This window comes from Medicago sativa, chromosome 3, assembly GCF_051527215.1.
Source record: "Medicago sativa cultivar Bolivia chromosome 3, Bolivia_mono, whole genome shotgun sequence".
Classification (NCBI taxonomy): Eukaryota; Viridiplantae; Streptophyta; class Magnoliopsida; order Fabales; family Fabaceae; genus Medicago; species Medicago sativa.
The window spans coordinates 44,114,605-44,134,076 of NC_140751.1; the positions used below are offsets into that span (position 1 = coordinate 44,114,605).

The window sequence follows — 19,472 nt, forward strand, 5'->3', positions numbered from 1 at the left end:
CTTTTAAAATTTTTTTTTGAGGCTTTATTTTACAGTTCAAAGTGAATTTCTTTTTGTCTAAGTTTTGTGTAATTATTTCTTTTGCGTGTTAGCTTTTTAAAATATTTTACGCGCTCTTTTTAAGTATTTAGCGTCCTATGTTTTATTTTAATTTCCTTAGACGGACAAAAAGGAAATTGTGAATTAGAAGTTTTTTTTTAAAGGAAATTAAAAAAAACTATAGGACGCTAAATACTTAAAAAGAGCGCGTAAAATATTTTAAAAAGCTAACACGCAAAAGAAATAATTACACAAAACTTAGACAAAAAGAAATTCACTTTGAACTGTAAAATAAAGCCTCAAAAAATTTTTTTAAAAGACGACTAAATGACTTTAAATAATTAAAGCGAAAAGAGTTTGAGACGTTTTTTTTAAAAAATGACTGGGAAAAGAAATGACTGGTCCAAAATTGGGGTATGACAGTATACTGCACCTATTTGTTATGAATCCTCTTCTAATTTACGATGATTAACAAAATAGCCCTAATCAATCCCTTGAGTTAGGACCCTCTTCTTCAACTACAGCCCCTAATTCCTTAGGTGGTCTAATAATTCTTGAAGGTTTTACCGAACGTTAACCTATTATCACTAACAAACGATTATCTATTCCTAGACTAACCCTGTTTATTAGAACAATTCAATTAGGTCTAAGTCAAAAGTCATGGTCAGTGGTCATTCGTTCTCACAAAATCAAGTTATATGTGATCAAGATAAAAAAAGCATTAAGAACAATTGAATTGAATAAACTAGAATTGAATTCATAAACAAAATAGAGTTTCACAGCAACATGGTTCAATTAGGGTTACAAAGATTCATCTCGGATCTAATCTCTAAGAGATTTAGCTACTCATAATCGAGTTTACAAATAGCATAATCAACGAAATAATTAAAACATACATGAATTGGTAAAAGGTTGAAGAAATCGCCCTTCTAGCCGTCTCCGATGTCTCAAAATCGCACTTTGCTCTCCAAAATCGTAACCCTTGTTCTCACCAAAGAGTGCAGTATTTATAGAAGTCATGGGCCTGACCCGTCAAAATCGCGCCGCGCCATGTATATAGGCGTGCCGCAATTTCCCTCAGACATGGAGGTTGTAATTTCGCTTCAAAAATCGCAGCACGGCTTGAAATTGGCGTGGCGCGATTTGCTTCAAACAGACTTCAATATTTCAGCTTTTTGCACTCCATAACAGTATAAATTGCATGAGAACTCTATCAAAATGTCACAATACGTCCTAAAAATTATGTAATGACAGCATGTCATCACAACCCCAAACTTAAACCATTCCTTGTCCTCAAGGAATTTGCTTGCAACAGTGACAAACGACAGTAAAATAACAGTTACCTGACAAAACGATAGTACCCAAAAGTTCATTCTCCTTCTAGCTAAAGATGAGCTAGTTTGACTTGTTCGTATCCACCAATTCACAACTCCACGCATTCAAATTGAAATAGGGTTCTACCAGTCGACATGCAGGTCTACATATTACCATACGCTTGAAAAGTTTCTAAACATCAATCAAAGTCAATATCATTACACACTTTTGAGGTCTTTAGGGTTATAACGGGGCTTAGGTGAAAGGTGGGATATATTTGGATAAGTAGGCTACACAAAATTTTAGTTAGGCATTCCTACGGAAGTTAAAGCACAAAATTCAATCCTTCAATCATTCACCTTGTGGAAATACAATCAATGCAAAGGTACTAGAGAACATTTTTAACATTTAGGGACAATATAGTTTGAAGTTACTCGGATTTTCAATGTTTTGTCCCTTTTTCATCATTCAATTTTTTTTTTTGATACACCATTTTTGTGTATATTTTGCATGACAATTTCATCTTTCTCTCTTATTCTCTAGTACCCCCACCCCAAACTTAGTTGGTTGTAAATTCCAATAGCAACCCCAAACTTAATCTTTAGCAACATTCTACAATGCCTTAACTCAGAAAATACATTAAGGGACAAGTCCTAAAAGTCTCTAGGCTTGTAATGTAGTTTGTCACCGAACAAAAAGTTCTAATCCTACCGGCTCACAATTGGTTAAGAAAGGATAACTTTAACAAATTAAAACAGGGTAGGCTTCAAAAAGGCTCACAGGACCAAGCACTTTTGCCTCAGTGTGTAATTGACAAAGACCAATCAATAATAGAGAAACAATGCAAGTTCTAGAAATGTAGTTGCATGGAAAAATAATCTAAATATAAGTAAATTGAAAAACAAAATTTGGCAATGAACCTTATGGCTGAGATTTCTGGGAGTATGTGACTACCTAGCAACGCCGTACACTTCGCCTTTGAATCAAGTCACCCCTCCTTTAGAACTTTTGGAATACCGTTTCATCAAATAACTGTTACTAAACTGGAATAGGTCACATGAAACAAAACAAATTCATTAATAATAAACAAGTGCAGGAGCAATTACGATAGGGAAATAAGTTCAATGGACTTTGACATTAAAAGAAAATAAAGAAAATACATCAAAAGAAAAATAACTAAAAATAAAATACAAAGCAGAAAATGCTAATCCATCAGTAGATCAGCCCATGTTCACATCATCATCTGAGTGTCCAGCCCCCGGTGTCCTTAATCCTTCAAAGATGCCATCCCCTTGATCTTGCTCGGTGGCATTGAAATCATCAGTGATTTCCCTCCTCATGCGTAGACCATACTCTTCTTGATGTGTAAAATATTGCTCCATGCGCTCACGGGAGCCTCCAAATCTCTCATAAGACCCACTAATCGGACTCATATGCAATTGAGCCTCCGCAGCAAACGCAACTGAGAACCTAGGACGGTTCACCCACAGCTGGTCCGAAGTATCATTCATCCAATTAGCTTGCACATGCATAAATTCCTCAAGCTTTAGGTGAAGAGGAGCATAACCCCCTTGGCTACTACTCCCTCCTTGCTCCATTTGTTGTTGCCTTGCTGCCTCCCTCTCTCTCTCTCTTTCATGTAGCCCTCATATTTCTTCACAAATCCATCCATTACCGAGTCGGTGATTGGCTTCATATTGCTGGTGTTGAGATCACTATCATAAGCCGGCACAAACTCTTGCTCACACAACCAATTAATTAAGCTTCCATGCCCGAATTGTGTGGTGTTCCCGGTTGCTAGATCACGAAGACTATTGGCCAAGAGGCGGCCAATATCTATATGGTACTCCTTGATGATGGCATAGGCAGCAAACACCCTCTTGAGAGGAATTTTAGAAGTGCAAGATGCACTCTCAAGAGTCTGGACCAAATAGGACACCCACGCCTTGGGTATCGGCAGCATCTCCGCATAGGTAAGCATCCGGGACTTTTTCCACGTCGACCCAGGCTTACACACACATGGTGGTGATGATCTCATCAAAGGTATCCTCCGTAATGCCTAATCTCTCCCTCCTCAATTTTTCAATCCAACACTCCTCCGGTGCTTGAACATTCAGCTGTGCATTGAGAGCATCCGGGCTGAAATCAATGTACTTGCCTCGAACAAAAGATTGGAAGGGTGTATCGGACACCCTTGCATTTGCAAAGAATTCGATGATCACCGTTTTGTTGTTTGCTTCGTCGATCATCTCATTCAACTTCGTCCACCATCTCCTTCGTAATTCGGCCTCAAAGAAAGGATATTTCACAAGCTTTGTGAAATCAAACTTCCTTTCCCCTATAACTTCGAAACTCTTCATAGATTGATGGAACTCTTGGGCTTGGTCATTGATGAAATGGATTGCGTTTTCGGGTGGTTCGGATGCGGTACGAGGGCGTTTGGCTTTGCTTGTGGATGGCTTGGGGTTGGTGGCTTTCTTTGAGCGAGTGTTTCTTTGGTTGGAGGCCATTTGTGGTTTAGGAAGTTTTGTGAACTTTGGGAAAGTTAGGAATGATTGTGGTTTGATGGTGGTTTGGATTGATGAATTTGTGATAGGATTGTGGGTAGATGATGTTTAGGAAGTGAAAACGGAGATGAAGATGAGAAAAATTCGTTAATGGAAGTTTAGAGAGGTTTTGGTGGAGAAAGGTAGGAAGAATGGAATGAAAATGATGATGAACAGTGAGGTTTTTATAGGGCTGTTTGGGCAAAATCGTGGCACGCCAATATATAGGCGCGGCGCGATTTTGCGTTTAACGGGCAATAACGGGAAAATTTGTAACGGCTATGAGTTCCAACAGCTATTTTTTTTCAACATAATGGCAAAATCGCGCAGCGGTGGATGCTAGGCGTGCCGCGATTTTGCAAACTCAGGGGGTTAGGCATTTTGCTCGTGAAAATCGCGCTGCGGCCATATATAGGCGCGGTGCGATTTTGAATGTACAAGGAGCATTCTTTTCTTCCTCAGGCCAAAAATTTTTGTTTTCTTGAAAAATGCCTGAGTTCCTTGAATTTTTTGAAAAACTTTTGAGGAGAGAATCATGCAAGACATCAGTACCTTGCATGATTTTCTTGGCAAGAGGTATCCTTGAACAAATTTTTAAAACTTTCCTGCCTTGTATTAAAAAAAAAAAAATTGTGTTTTTGTTTTTGAAAGCAATAAAATCATACCTGAAAATTAAATAGTGGGTTGCCTCCCACCCAGTGCTTCTTTACCGTCACTAGCTTGACTGATAACGATCCCTAAGGATCAGTGGATGTTACTCCCTCTTCATTGTTTGGGAGTCCTCTTTCACGGTACCGTTTCAGCTTTTGTTCCTTACTCTTGAAAGTTCCTTGTGCACCAGACTTCCTTAAATCCACAGTTTCATCAAAAGGCTTGTTCCTTACCACCCCTTTGTCATAGTACCTCCTAACTCTTTCTATTGTATCAGAGAAGATAGAAAGCATACACCATTGAAAAGTAGCCGGCCCATTACGCATTCCAAAGGGGATCTTCTTATAAGCAAATACACCACAAGGATTAGTAAAAGTAGTCTTAGGCATATTGTTCCATGTTCCCAATCCCTCATACTTGTTGTCAAGGATGTCTCCTGATGATTGTTGTTGCATAAGTTTTGTGCTTGCTTCAAGTTGCTTAACACACTATGTCGCCCCAGCATCTTCAGCCACTTCCTTACTTTCAATAGGCTTAACAATTTCTCCTTCCATAGGTTGAATAGGTTGAGATTCAAGGGAGTTATTTTCGACTGTTTCTTCAACAACGTCAATCCGGTAACACTTGTGGTTCTCATCTTGGTGCTTCATTGCCTCAAAGATATTGAAAACTACCTGCTCCTTATGAAACCTCAACATTAACTCTCCACATTCAACATCAATCAAAGCACGACCAGTTGCAAGGAAAGGTCTTCCTAGAATGAGTGGCATGTCTTCATCTTCAGCCATATCTAAGATCACAAAATCTGCTGGAAACACCAAGTCATTAACCTTGACTAGCACATCTTCAAGCACACCGAAAGGATAAGAGATTGACCGATCAGCTAAAGTAATGGTCATTCTTGTTGGTTTTGGTTCCCCACACTCAAGCTTCTTCATCATTGAAAGAGGCATCAAGTTGATACTTGCTCCCAAGTCACATAAAGCTCTACCAATGTCTACCGATCCAATTGAACAAGGGATAGTGAAAGCTCCAGGATCCTTCAGTTTAGGTGGCAGCTTCTTTTGAAGAATAGCACTACAATTCTCAGAAAGTGCTATGTTCTCATCATCCTTAGGCTTCCTTTTTTAGTCAACAAGTCTTTCATGAACTTAGCATACAACGGCATTTGATCGAGAGCTTCACCGAAAGGAATATTCACCTGAAGTTGTGAGAAAAGTTGCATGAACTTCTTGAATTGACCTTCATCCTTTTCTTTCTTCTTTGAAAGGTGAGGGTATGGAAGCTTCACATATGATGGAATAACTTATGGTTTGTCTCCATCCTTCAATATTTGACTCTTCGACTTCCTCAAGATTGAATCTTCATCAATTAAATTCTCACTTTTTTCTCCCTCTATTTTTTTCTTCCTTTCGTTTTCAACTACTCCATGATCATTTTCTATTTCAACTACACCCTCATTATTTTTTTCAACTTCACCATTCTCCTCTACCTCAACTACATCATCAACCTTCTTTGGAGCTTTTGGAACTAAAGGTGTCAAAACCTTTTTGCTCCTCAATTCAATAGTATTACAAGACTCATTCTTAGGGTTGTCTTTAGTGTTACCTGAGAATCCGCCTTTACTTTGATCAGCCAATTGCTTAGCTAATTGCCCCAATTGAGTTTCAAGCATTTTCCTAGAAGCTTCATTGTTCTTTCTTTCAGCTTCTTGACTTTTCTTCATCTCTTCAAAGTTGCCTTGAGTCATCTTCATAAAATTCATCATAGTTTCCTCAAGAGCTGATGGCTTTCTTTGTTGTTGTTGAGGAGGAGTAAACATCTGAGAATTCAAAGCGTTGTTATTCGAGTAGCTTAGATTGGGATGCTTGTTGATTCCTGGAGTGTAGTACTGATTTTGCCTTTGATATCCTCCCATGTAGTTAGCTTCTTCACTAGAACCTTCTGGTACACATTCACCATTGGGATGTTCTTCACCACATAGATCACACTTGATTGCAGCCACTTGTTGTTGCTTATGAGCCAAAGTGAAGCCTTGAAACTCCTTAGTTAGAGCTTCGATTTGTTTGTTCATAGCTGCTTGGTTAGCAAGGATAGCAGTTTGTTCACTTACCCCAAACACTCCTCTTTCCTTCTTCTTAGCTTCAGCACGATACTCATTTCCAGCCATGTTTTCTATCAAAGCTTGGACTTCATGATCAGTTTTGCTCTTGAGACTACCTCCCGCGGAAGCATCTAAGAACATTCTAGTGTTTGGTGTTACCCCCTCAGTGAAGATTTGGAGGTATTGTTTCTCGGTGAACTCATGATTAGGGCATCTCTTAAGAAGCAAATTGAATCCCTCCCAAGCATCATATAATGACTCACCTTCTCCTTGCTTGAAGTTAGAGATCTCCATCTTCTTTTCCCAATACTTAGACATAGGGAAATACTTCTCTAAGAACTTCAGCTCTAACTCTTCCCATGTTTGGACAGTCCCGTTTGGTATTGTTAGCAACCAATCTTTTGCTCTTCCCGTCAAGGTGAAAGGAAATAGCCTTAGTTTCTTTTGTGCTTCAGTCGCGGTGGCTGGTTGCACACAAAATTCACAAGTTTCAGCAAAGCAGCTCAAGTGTTCATGAGGGCTCATAGCATCAATCCCATCGAATTGCTTGTCCCTCAAACCGTTGAGGACAATTGTCTTGATGTGGAAAGCTACGGGGTTAGCTGGTTGAAAAGTATGGGTCAGTTGACCGCGATGAGTAGCTAACCCGTAGTCTCCTAGCTTAGGTCTCGGTGGTACAACTCCTTCACCTTCCATAGTTGCAGATTTAGGAGAAGCAGATGTTTCAGATTCAGTTGAGAGTGGCTACGGTATTTGTTCTCGAACACCCGGTGGAACGGACTGAGCTAACCTTTGCGACCGGACAGCTTTCCGAAGTGCTCTAGCAGTTCTTTCAATTTCCGGATCGTACTCTAAGTCGTCAGAGCTCTGTTTACCTCGCATAAACAGCAAAATACCTTAGTAGCGCTGCACGATAAAGAGTAATCAAATGAATACTGAAACAGAAAAATAAAATTCAAAAACAGAAAATTAAATTGCAAAAACCCTAAATTATAACGTAATTGCCTTGTTGAAATAAATCAACAGTCCCCGGCAACGGCACCAAAAACTTGATAGACGATTGGCAAGTGTACCAATTACTATCGAAGTAGTAAAAATATCGATCCCACGAGGACTGTTTTTAACTTCAATAATTCAATTGCGTTATAAAAATAGGATGTATAAAATTTATTTTGTTTTGCCACTAGGCAGTAGATTTGATTTGATTTTAATTAAATCAAGAAACAGAAAATAAAGGTTTGTTAAGAAAATATGGGGATAGATGAGATCAGATCCGTCGAATCCTCTAAGTTCCCCTAATTGGTCTACTGCACCTATTTGTTATGAATCCTCTTCTAATTTACGATGATTAACAAAATAGCCCTAATCAATCCCTTGAGTTAGGATCCTCTTCTTCAACTACAGCCCCTAATTCCTTAGGTGGTCTAATAATTCTTGAAGGTTTTATCGAACGTTAACCTATTATCACTAACAAACGATTATCTATTCCTAGACTAACCCTGTTTATTAGAACAATTCAATTAGGTCTAAGTCGAAAGCCATGGTCAGTGGTCATTCGTTCTCATAAAATCAAGTTATATGTGATCAAGATATAAAAAGCATTAAGAACAATTGAATTGAATAAACTAGAATTGAATTCATAAACAAAATAGAGTTTCACAGCAACATGGTTCAATTAGGGTTACAAAGATTCATCTCGGATCTAATCTCTAAGAGATTTAGCTACTCATAATCGAGTTTACAAATAGCATAATCAATGAAATAATTAAAACATACATGAATTGGTAAAAGGTTGAAGAAATCGCCCTTCTAGCCGTCTCCGATGTCTCAAAATCGCACTTTGCTCTCCAAAATCGTAATGATTGTTCTCACCAAAGAGTGCAGTATTTATAGAAGTCATGGGCCTGACCCGTCAAAATCGCGCCGCGCCATGTATATAGGCGTGCCGCGATTTCCCTCAGACAGGGAGGTTGTAATTTCGCTTCAAAAATTGCAGCACGGCTTGAAATTGGCGTGGCGCGATTTGCTTCAAACAGACTTCAATATTTCATCTTTTTGCACTCCAGAACAGTATAAATTGCATGAGAACTCTATCAAAATGTCACAATAAGTCCTAAAAATTATGTAATGACAGCATGTCATCAGTTGACGTATGCATTATTGAGTCATATATTCATTCATTCATTCATAAGTAGGATATTTATATTCAACAACGATGACTAGGATACTTTGTATCCAATGACGATGAATAAGACCCTTTGTATCCAACGACGATGATTATGATACAGTTGTATCAAGTGACAATGATTGGTACAACATGCATATAAAGTCGTGTCTAGGGGCATATCATACATTTGATAATTGATGAAACATGTCATATTTGACTATGTGCTTGGTGATTATGTGTATTGGTGAAACTTGGTGATTTATGTACTTGGTAGAATTTGGTGAATATGTGAAAGTGTACTTGTTGTAAATGCCTCACACATGTTGTTTACTTATAGATCACAACAAGTGTAAGTGTTGAACCCAACCCTTGACCAAGTACCTGGTGCATGCTCACTCATCTCCTTCCAAGCAGCTTCATTCATTTTCTTCAAATTATCCATTGCCTTGTTAAATTCAATCATTGTAGTACACCTAGATGCTTTCCACATTGCCTCCTTCAAATGCTCCCCTACATGTCTCTTCTTAAAGTTCCCATACAGATGCTTAACACACAATATGTGCTCAACATCATCAGGAATTGATGCAATTGTGTTCACAAGTCCCTTCAATTAAATAGCAGATCATTAAAACATATTTAAATAACAAGACAAAAATAATTAACTTAATTTTAAATATGTTAAATAAATAACAATTGCATACCTTTTGCAATTGTTAACATTTGATTATTCCCATCTTTCCCAATTGCTGCTAATAAGTGTCTTCCATATCTTCCTTTCAGAATATACCCATCTAGACCAATTAATGGTCTACAAGTAGTTGCAAATGCCCTCTTGCATGCGTAAAAGCACGCAAACATTATTTCAAAAACTCGTCCTCTATCACCTAGTGCAGACTTAATCTTCACAGTGCTACCATGATTGCTCCTCCTCAATTCCTCAGCATAATTTCTCAGATGCGCATATTGCTCATCTATGGCACCATGTATAAGCTCCAAAGCCTTCTTCTTAACCCTATATAACTGATAGCTACTTAACATCACTCCCCACTTATCTTTACAAGCTTTCTTCAATGCCTTTATCTTCATATGAGGTGTGTGTTTCAGGAGTGGTACCAACTTCTTAGCCAACAAAGAAGTTTTAATCAATTTAATTCTCCTAGTGTTGTGACAGTTATGATCAGGGTTATAACTAGCTAGAACAAAGTATGTTTTAGGCTCAACTTTGCTAAACCTCATGTGGAATGGACAATTTGAAATACACTTAATCACAATCCTCTTCCTCTCATTTTTCTTAATGTAAATATTTTTCCTTTTTGCAAGGCAAACTCTCACAGATGTCCTAATTAGTTCGACACTTGTGAATACTTGTGCCTTCACATAAGTTATTTCATCAAACAATTTAAACTTATATAATTTTTACTTAACAGGGCCAATATCCTCATAAGAAGAGCAGATGCTCTCTTAATCTTCTGAATCTCCATTCTTATCATCAAAATCTTCAAGAGTTGTTGCATCAGGATTCTTTGAACTTACAACAGCCACAAAAGCTTGAACATTTGAAGTAACTACATGTTAAAGATTTATCACTTGGACAGGAAACACATTTGTCCAGTCAAAGCCCTCATCATAGTCACTATCATTTAGAGACACCCCATCAACACTATCACTTTCAGAGTCATCACCTTCAGCTGCTACAAACTCAGGATCTGTTCCACTTTCAGTTTCATCACTTACCCATTTATGGACCTCAACCTCATATCTTTCATCAAGTTCTGCTATATGAAGATGTTTCAAGTAAAAAGTTACACTATCCTCAGCCTTATAATCAATTATGAACCTTACCACACCCCCATCAATTTTAATTGCTTTGAGACTATCTTTGAGTTGTCCTCCAGCCACATCATACCAGACAGTATAGTTCCCCTTTACACCTAACTCTCTCACTAGCTTGTCCAAGTCAATTAGGTTAAATTCATCTAAGTCCCATGAGCCCCCATACTCATAAGTATCACCCCTTTTGTAGTCAATGTAAGGATCCCCACTAAAGTAACCATTGTATCTAAACCTTATCTTCAGTGAGTGATCCTCATTAGCCCTACAAGCAATATAATATTAGCTAAGTTAAAAAATGCCCTTAAATGACATTATTATTGTATTTAATACCCTCACCAATCATATGCTTGTTAGTAGTATATGTGCAACGGTATATGTACAAGAGTATTTATACAAAGTATATGTGTTGGTATATGTACACGAGTATATGTGCAAGTTTAAGTATTTCTACAAAGTAAAACAATGCAAATCAAGCATACCCTAGTTATAGTATTATATGCAACATAAATCACACAACAAACAAAAAAGACAACCCTTGATTCAAGCAAAGACAAAAAAGATAACCATACCCTAGTTACAACATCACCCCTTTTACATTATTATATACAAACAAAGACAAAAAAGAATCTTACTTTGAGGCATTCATGTGAGGAATCTCCTTATCTTGTCGAGCAGCAGAGCTTTCACCGGTATCCTTTCGATTCAAGCTTTTATCCACCCACTTCATCTTCTCTGACAATAGCAACACAAACCATAGATTCAGAATACTCCTACAGTCGAACAAACTTAACCGAAAATAGCAACTCAAACAATCGAACCCTAGTTATCTGATTTTCGCGTCAAATGTTTTATGGAAAAGAGAACAATGGAGAAGAGCAATTTTCGAAAGTTAGAGAAGAATGGTGAGAAGATGAAAGAAAGGGGGCCAAAATGACCAACCCTAAGTTTCTAACTTTTATCTAAAAAGCTCATGTGACCTGACTCTCCATTTCCCCCCTTTTTTAAATAAAAAAAGCCAGCATGAAATTAAAACTAAAAAATAACACGTGGCACTTCACTTAAGTGATGTGGGTGCCGCATCAACGTAACTGAATTAAAATTGGCTTAAGGGGCCAAAACTGCAAAAGGGAAAATATTTTTTTTAAATAAAAAGAGAAAATACTTGAGAGGGCTGGTTTGTATTTTATTTTGCTAGGGAGAAAAATCGCAACTTCTTAATATTAAAAAAAAAAAAACAGTTTGTATGAGATATTTATCACAAATATAAAAGAAAAAAAAAAGTTTTAAATATATGTACCCTCGTTTCGAAACCCTTTCTTTCCATTCAGAAATCTTAAATCTCGCAAAACACATTCGAACCCCATCGATTTTCTCTTCATCACTCTCCGCCGCCGCACACAGTCGTGCTCAGCCTCTTCAACCGCCGTACGTAACAACAACCAAACCCTAGAGATGGGTAGAGGCGAAGGAAGTGAATCGTCCGAGGAAGAAGGGCAGTTCGTCAGAAATCGTGAAGAGAAGCGAGACCGCCGTGGAGCTGACGTGGAGGATCTTCGCCGGAAACATCGTGGTGGTGAAGATTTAGAGGAAGAAGTTGATCGAAAAAGGAATAGGGATAGGGATAGGGATAACCGTCGAAGGTATAAGGGTTCTTCAGATGAAGAACGTGATGTGAAGAGAATTAGGGATAGGGAAAGAAGGCATAGGGCTGATAGGGTTAGGGATAATGATAATGATAAGGAGAGAGATCGGCGTCGTCGATATAAGGATGATTCCGATGAGGAATATGATAAGAAGAGGAATTTGGATAGGGAAAGGAGGCATAGAGTTGATAGGGATGATGATAATGATAATGAGAAGGACAGGAAGAGAGAAAGGGATCGACGCGATGACGATGATAGGAGGAATGGGGAGAGAAGGGATAGAGTTGAAAAGAATGGTGGTGATAATGAGAGGGAAGAAAGTAAGAAGAAAGAGGAAGGAAGTGGGAGAGCGAGGACGGTGATACCGGCAAGTGTGATAAATGGCGATGCATCTAAGTTAGGGAAAAGTGGAGGGGTTTACATTCCGCCGTTTAAGTTAGCGAGGATGATGAAGGAAGTTGACGATAAGAGTAGTCCGGAGTATCAGAGGTTGACTTGGGATGCTTTAAGGAAGAGTATTAATGGATTGGTGAATAAGGTGAATGCGACTAATATTACGAATATAATTCCGGAGTTGTTTGCGGAGAATTTGATTCGTGGAAGAGGGTTGTTTTGTAGATCGTGTATGAAGTCACAGATGGCATCACCCGGGTTTACGGATGTATTTGCTGCGATGGTTGCTGTTGTTAACACGAAGTTTCCTCAAGTTGGTGATCTTTTACTTAGGAGGATCATTTTGCAGCTGAAAAGAGCGTATAAGCGTAATGACAAGGTTTGTAACTAAGCATCCTTGCGTGTTTTCCAATTTTACTTTTAGTCGGTTTTTAATTTGGTTCTAATAGTTTTTTTGTTGTTGTTGTCATTTGTAGCCTCAATTACTTGCTGCTGTGAAGTTTGTAGCACATCTGGTGAATCAGCAAGTTGCTCACGAGATTATCGCGCTAGAGCTGCTCACGGTTTTACTCGAGAAGCCTTCCGATGACAGTGTTGAAGTGGCTGTTGGTTTTGTGACAGAATGTGGCTCAATGCTGCAGGATTTCTCACCGAGAGGACTTCATGGTGAGTTTTCCCTTTAACTATATGGTTATATTGTGCTCAGCTTTTTGTAGATATCATATGATTAGCATGACCCTTTCTCTTGTCTGTATTTTGAGTATTTATTACACTTATGAATCATACTATTCTTTGGCTTGTATTTCTGAAAACATGGTAAAGAAAGATAGGTAAATGATTTTTGGTTGATCCTTACCTCCTCCTCTGCTAGTGATGGGGAGAGTGGAATCAAGAGTTCTAACTTCTAAGACCCATGTGCATGAAATTATGTTATACTCCCTCCATTTCAAAATAAATGTCTTTTAAGGTTTTTACACACATATTAAGAAATGCAATGATTAGAAGAAAGGGAATAGTAATTTTACCAAATTATCCCCATCAACTATTGGTTTCTTTACTACTATCATAAATGTGAAGTAAAAGTAATGTTTTGGGAGTAGTGTATATAAGGGTATAACTGGAAAGGTGTGATTAATATTTCATTGGAAATCAAAAGTGACATTCATTTTGAAACAATTTTTTCCCCTAAAGTGACACTCATTTTGAAAACAGAGGGAGTAGTTTGAAGGATGACTAAGGCATGATGATTGGTGGTTTGCTAGAAAATAGGATGTATTTAATTGATCAGTTCTGCTGCTCTGAGTGTTACTTTATAATAATAGGAGCCTGAATCCCTTAACTGATTCTACTTCGGGGTCTGAGGCATGTTACTCTAATTTAAAATATCTAAGTTACATAAAACTACATGTGAACTTCTGTACCTTAATTTTTGGTAATTTGGTGATAGAAAGTAAGTTTTTCCAACAGGGGTTATAAGGCCCAAGCAAAACCATTTTTGCAGTTGTCATGATATGTTTAGAACTGGGTAGCTTTGCTTCGTTGATGTGTTAATTTATATAATCTCTTGTGTTGGTCTTCCTCTGTACAAATTTATGCATACATGCAGAAGTATTCTAATGCAGGCCATCCGTGTATTTGTGAAAATGATGCTTAATATTGATTTGAGTCTTTCGTATATTTTTTAAGTTAGATTTATAATTTTGCAGGTATCTTTGAGCGTTTTCGTGGAATTCTGCATGAAGGAGAGATTGACAAACGTGTTCAATTTCTAATTGAAGGATTATTTGCCATAAGAAAGGCAAAGTTTCAGGTACACTATTTTATTGTTTGGGGCAGGAACAGCACATTAACAGTCACACAGAATCAGTGTTGTTAAATGGTGCAACTATAAAGCAGCGGAATTTGGACAAGTCGCTGTTGTTCTGCGATATGCTATTTAATATACAAAATATTGTCAAATAGCTGTGTGTTATATCACTATTGCATAGCGGAATTTTAAACAATCTTCTATTATCCGCTATCTGTGATTTGACAACATTGCACACATTGTCAACTCTTTTGTATGGTATTTTAAAGGCATAGTTTGAAATTGAAATGTTTACTGATGATTGTGTTGCACTTACAGGGTTATCCAGCTGTTCGGCCTGAACTTGACCTCGTGGAGCAGGAAGATCAGATAACCCACGAAGTCTCCTTGGATGAGGAAATAGATCCTGAGACTTCCCTTGGTACATTTTCTATTTTCAAGTTTGTATTTATATATAATAATTATATTAACATGTGGTCATATTTCGTTGTGATTTGTTTAATTTTTTATTTTGTTTTACTCAGACATATTCAAACCCGACCCCAATTATCTGGAGAATGAAAAGCGTTATGAAGAGTTGAAGAAAAGCTTGCTGGGTGAGGAAGAGGAATCAGAGGGAGAGGAAGGCTCGGATGCTGAATCGGATGAAGATGATGAATCCGATGAAGAGAATGAGGAAGCTATGCAGATAAAAGATGAAACAGAGACTAATCTTGTCAATCTGCGGCGGACTATCTATCTAACAATAATGTCCAGTGTAGATTTTGAGGAAGCAGGTCATAAGCTTCTAAAAATCCATCTTGAGCCAGGTCAAGAGGTAAGCATTGAATTGAATATACGCTAGAATTTTATTTTTACGTTGCTAAAACTGTCTACTTGCCAAAACAGAATTTTATTAAAATTGTGTGTCATTGATGCAGATGGAATTGTGCACTATGCTTCTCGAATGTTGCAGCCAGGAGAGAACTTATCTCAGATATTACGGTCTTCTAGGGCAGCGTTTCTGCATGATTAACAAAGTGCATCAAGAAAATTTTGAGAAGTGCTTCGTGCAGCAGTATTCATTGATCCACAGGCTCGAAACAAATAAATTGAGAAATGTGGCTAAATTTTTTGCTCATTTGCTCGGGACTTTTGCTCTGCCTTGGCACGTCTTATCATATATTCGCCTGACTGAGGACGACACGACTTCTTCTTCACGTATATTTATTAAGATTCTCTTCCAGGTACTTGAATCGAACTCAAATATTAATCTTATTTGTTTCTGTACTTGCATTATTACTTCTTCATAATTTCCAAGTTTTAAAAGCACATATTCTAGATTGCTTAAAATGTGATAAAAGGAATTAAGAATCTGAACAAAATTTAGGTGCACTCATCCAAACTGTTGTTTTTATTTGGTTTTTTGTATGCTAGGTATTTTTTTTTTAACCCGAGAGAAATTTTATTATGATTTTTGACAAAGGAAAAACAAAAATTCCAAAGAAAAGTGAGGACAAGGAATCCTCGCAAACAAAAGAACAAAACAGAAAACAAGTACGAAGTGCATAGCATTTTCCCCCACCACTTAAGGTTGGGTACATAAATCAAAGATGCCATAATATCCTATGATGGATCGTGGCTCTATTTAAGTTCCAATTCTTAACAACAGTAATAGCTTGGCCTATACTTTTTCACTTATGCTTTTAACTACTGGGCTATATATTTTATATGTTCAGCCTTCCTGGGTTTTTATTGCTTTTATCACTCATGCCCAAAACAACTGGGGCAAGAGTCTTCCATCTTTCTATTTAACATTTCAATTCCTAAGTGTATCATGTCTTGTGTGCCCATTCATCCACCATAATATTCTCTTCTTTACAACATTGAGCTAACATTCTTATTGGATCTATACCACCTAGCATTCAGTCCAAGAGGACATTGTAGACGGTATAGTTGTATACTAATGGACTTTATTATCAGACTAGCCAATGGAACCTATGCTCATCATGGGACACCATCAAAACATGAAAAATATTTCCTGAACAAGTGACAACATGGAACTGCAATGCTAAAATAGTACATATACAAGTTGTTTTATTATGGTAGAATAGAATAGAATTGATTACATCCAAAGCCTTCCTCCATTTCGTCCATTTGATTTGAACCCAACGTTTTATATCTCCCATGATGTTGTTTATGGCAGATGATGCCAGGTCAAAAATCCGCCCCAAGTGTACCTTTCATCCACCATTCCAGCTTCAGTTGGCAATGCCATTGATGCCACTGGAATGAGTTGAGATCCTCCATTACTCTAGTTTTCAATGGCAACAAATTTTTGTGTTTTGCATACCAATGCTGCTATTTAGGCTGTTTACTGTATGAAATGTTGCCACTGCGGCTGCTACCCTGCAGGCACAAGTCCAAAATAGTTTTGCCCATCCTTTTTTAAAATTTCTCACCCATCTCTCAAGGAAGTATTTTGATTTTTCATCAGTTTTGCATCTTAACAATTTTATTCAGGAACTAGTTAACCCTTCGAAGAAAACCCACTCCCTCATTTGTTCCCAACTTGCACCCCATTGGTTTTTTAGCTAAGCTCCCTTGTTTGCCTGCTGTCTTGCACCTAGCATGCTGATTCAAGTAGGACCATGAGTTTTTTTTTTTAGTAGACCAATGTTTTTCTGGCCATGCCTTGCTTAGTTCCATCCAAGTCTAACTAGTGCCTCAGCCTCGACCTTTTTTTCACCAGTAAAACTCACTTGTGAATGTCTTTTAAGATTTAGTATGTGTTTATTAAAATTTAAGAATTATTTGATTTGTTTCCTCTGTCATTGATCTAGCCGCAATGCAATCTGCCACACTGCCATAGCAGTTTGGAGATTCGTTTTTATACACTAAGATGATGTTTTTTGCATGTTGCATGAATATATTGGTGGAGCAGTTTGGAGATTCGTTTTTATACACCCAAGATATTTCCATTTTATATCGTATATTTTTATCTACTTGTTCTCTTATATCAAGTGTGGGATGTACTGGTAATTTATTCACGCCTCTCTTTGTATGGAAGATACGATACTTACTTGTTATTTCATTTTTCAATGCTGCAGGAATTGTCAGAGCATCTAGGCATCCGGTTGCTAAATGAGAGGTTAAATGATCCAACCATGCAGGATTCTTTTGAATCCATTTTTCCCAAGGACAACCCTAAAAACACACGATTCTGCATCAATTTTTTCACATCCATTGGTCTTGGTGGTCTTACTGAGAATCTGCGTGAGTATTTGAAAAATATGCCAAGGATGATCATGCAACAACAGAAGCAAGTTTCAGATTCTGACTCGGATAAAGAATCTGAAAGCTCCGATTCATCAGATTCGGGAACCAGTTCTGAGTCAGAGTCAAGTTCTGATGAAAGTGACAGAGAAAGAAGAAAACGTAGAAGAAAATAAACACTGTGTGCTAGTTAAGATGCTCCATGACGAGTTTGTAACCTGTGTTTTTCAAATATTTGAATTGAATTAGATATTTGTTTACTACCTAAGCTTTCTTTGCTCGGTGACATTAGCTACTCATGCACACACTTGGTACATACGTACAATTGAATTTTGTTTTTGGATTGTATTTCTTCACCTTTTATGTTATGGTGTTGTCAATTGTGTTGCCTGGATGATGCACGTGTCCTGTGTTGTTACATTATACTTATTTCTTCACTTAATATTAGGGTGTACATGGGTTGGGTAAACTCGGTCAAACCCACCCAAAAAAACTCAAAAGTGGGTTGGGTAAAACTAGAACCAAACCCAATAAACCCATTTACCCAATAATGACAATATTTTTATTTTTATTTTCATCTGGAAGGAAAATACAAAAGATTTTGGTCATAATTCAAGTTTAATTTGCAAAATTGACAAAACATTCTCTATATTGAAAATCAAAACATGCAAGAGTTACAAATCCGGATGTTGTACTTTTTGGTTGTTTTGATGCTAATGTAGTTTTATGTCATGCAATTTAAGTTTGTTGAGTTTTTTATGATGAAATTCATTATTTGATATTATCATTTATTATATTTTTAAGCTAAAATATAGTGAAAATAGGTTAAACAATTTTTTTAGAAAATAAAAAAGTTGAGTACTTTTTATGAAAAAAATATGAGGACTCATAAATTAACAAAAAAATAAGAAAAATAATTTGGGTAACCTATTATCCAACCTAAACTGGAAAATTAATGGGTTTGTCCAAACCAATCCAATAGTGTAATGAGTAGTTATTTTACCTCATCCATGATTCGGGTCTTGGGTTTGGCCAAACTCAACCCAAATCGACTCATGTACACCCCTACTTAATATAAGATGATTTTTTTTAAAAAAATTGGTCCCAATTATAAGAGAAAGATACAATTTTTTATTTATTAAATGTCATGTTTACCCTTACATGTATTAGCGATGAGTTTTTTAGAGACCGTTGCGGTTTATCTAACTAACCTTTCCCTTAATTTTCCTGTTGTTTTCATACTTCTTTTGGCCTATGAGGGTTTTGGTTTGACACCTTCTTGTGTGTGTGTGTGTGTATTATGAATGAGTGGCAGAGGATGGGAGCTTTATTAGGGTGCCGACTTAGTTGTGATGTTTAAGTGTTATTGACGTTTTTCTCTTTTTTCTTTATCCAAAAATAATTAAAGTAAATAGGCAATTACCCCCCTGTAAGTTTCGTCAATTACCCCCGACCCCCGAACTTGAAAATTTATATATATTTTTTTTCTTATCCTTGACTCAAACTTAAAGAAATAAAAATCTACAATTTATTTTTAGGTATAGATTTCATACATTCAAAATAAAGTAAGTAATTAAGATTTAATTACTACTATCCAAGGAAAAAAATTAATTTGTACATAACAAGATAATTTGGTAATTAGTTTGCCTTTAAAAAAAAAATTTGAAAATTAATTGCAGCTGATTAACCATGGAGTTAACACTTCATTGGTTGAAAATAT

At 37.1% G+C, this 19,472-nt stretch overlaps 1 protein-coding gene and 1 pseudogene across 1 annotated transcript; one reads left to right on the top strand and one right to left on the bottom strand.

The window, feature by feature from the left end:
• Positions 1 to 9,152: 9,152 nt before the first annotated feature.
• LOC146937599 (uncharacterized) lies at positions 9,153 to 12,018 on the bottom strand (annotated as a pseudogene).
• LOC146937600 (MIF4G domain-containing protein / MA3 domain-containing protein) lies at positions 11,977 to 18,146 on the top strand. The gene is made up of 7 exons (XM_085751836.1): positions 11,977 to 13,069; positions 13,167 to 13,356; positions 14,397 to 14,500; positions 14,816 to 14,918; positions 15,022 to 15,314; positions 15,418 to 15,723; positions 17,587 to 18,146. The coding sequence occupies exons 1-7, from the start codon at positions 12,107 to 12,109 to the stop codon at positions 17,926 to 17,928; spliced, it is 2,301 nt and encodes a 766-aa protein (XP_085607962.1). The 5' UTR covers positions 11,977 to 12,106; the 3' UTR covers positions 17,929 to 18,146.
• Positions 18,147 to 19,472: the final 1,326 nt, after the last annotated feature.

Bases quoted from the DNA above. Each gene is read 5' to 3' on its own strand.
- LOC146937600 (XM_085751836.1), top strand. From the start codon at position 12,107: ATGGGTAGAGGCGAAGGAAGTGAATCGTCCGAGGAAGAAGGGCAGTTC. The intron at 14,501-14,815 runs GTACACTATTTT...TTGCACTTACAG, and splicing joins TAAGAAAGGCAAAGTTTCAG to GGTTATCCAGCTGTTCGGCC. The intron at 15,724-17,586 runs GTACTTGAATCG...TCAATGCTGCAG, and splicing joins TTATTAAGATTCTCTTCCAG to GAATTGTCAGAGCATCTAGG.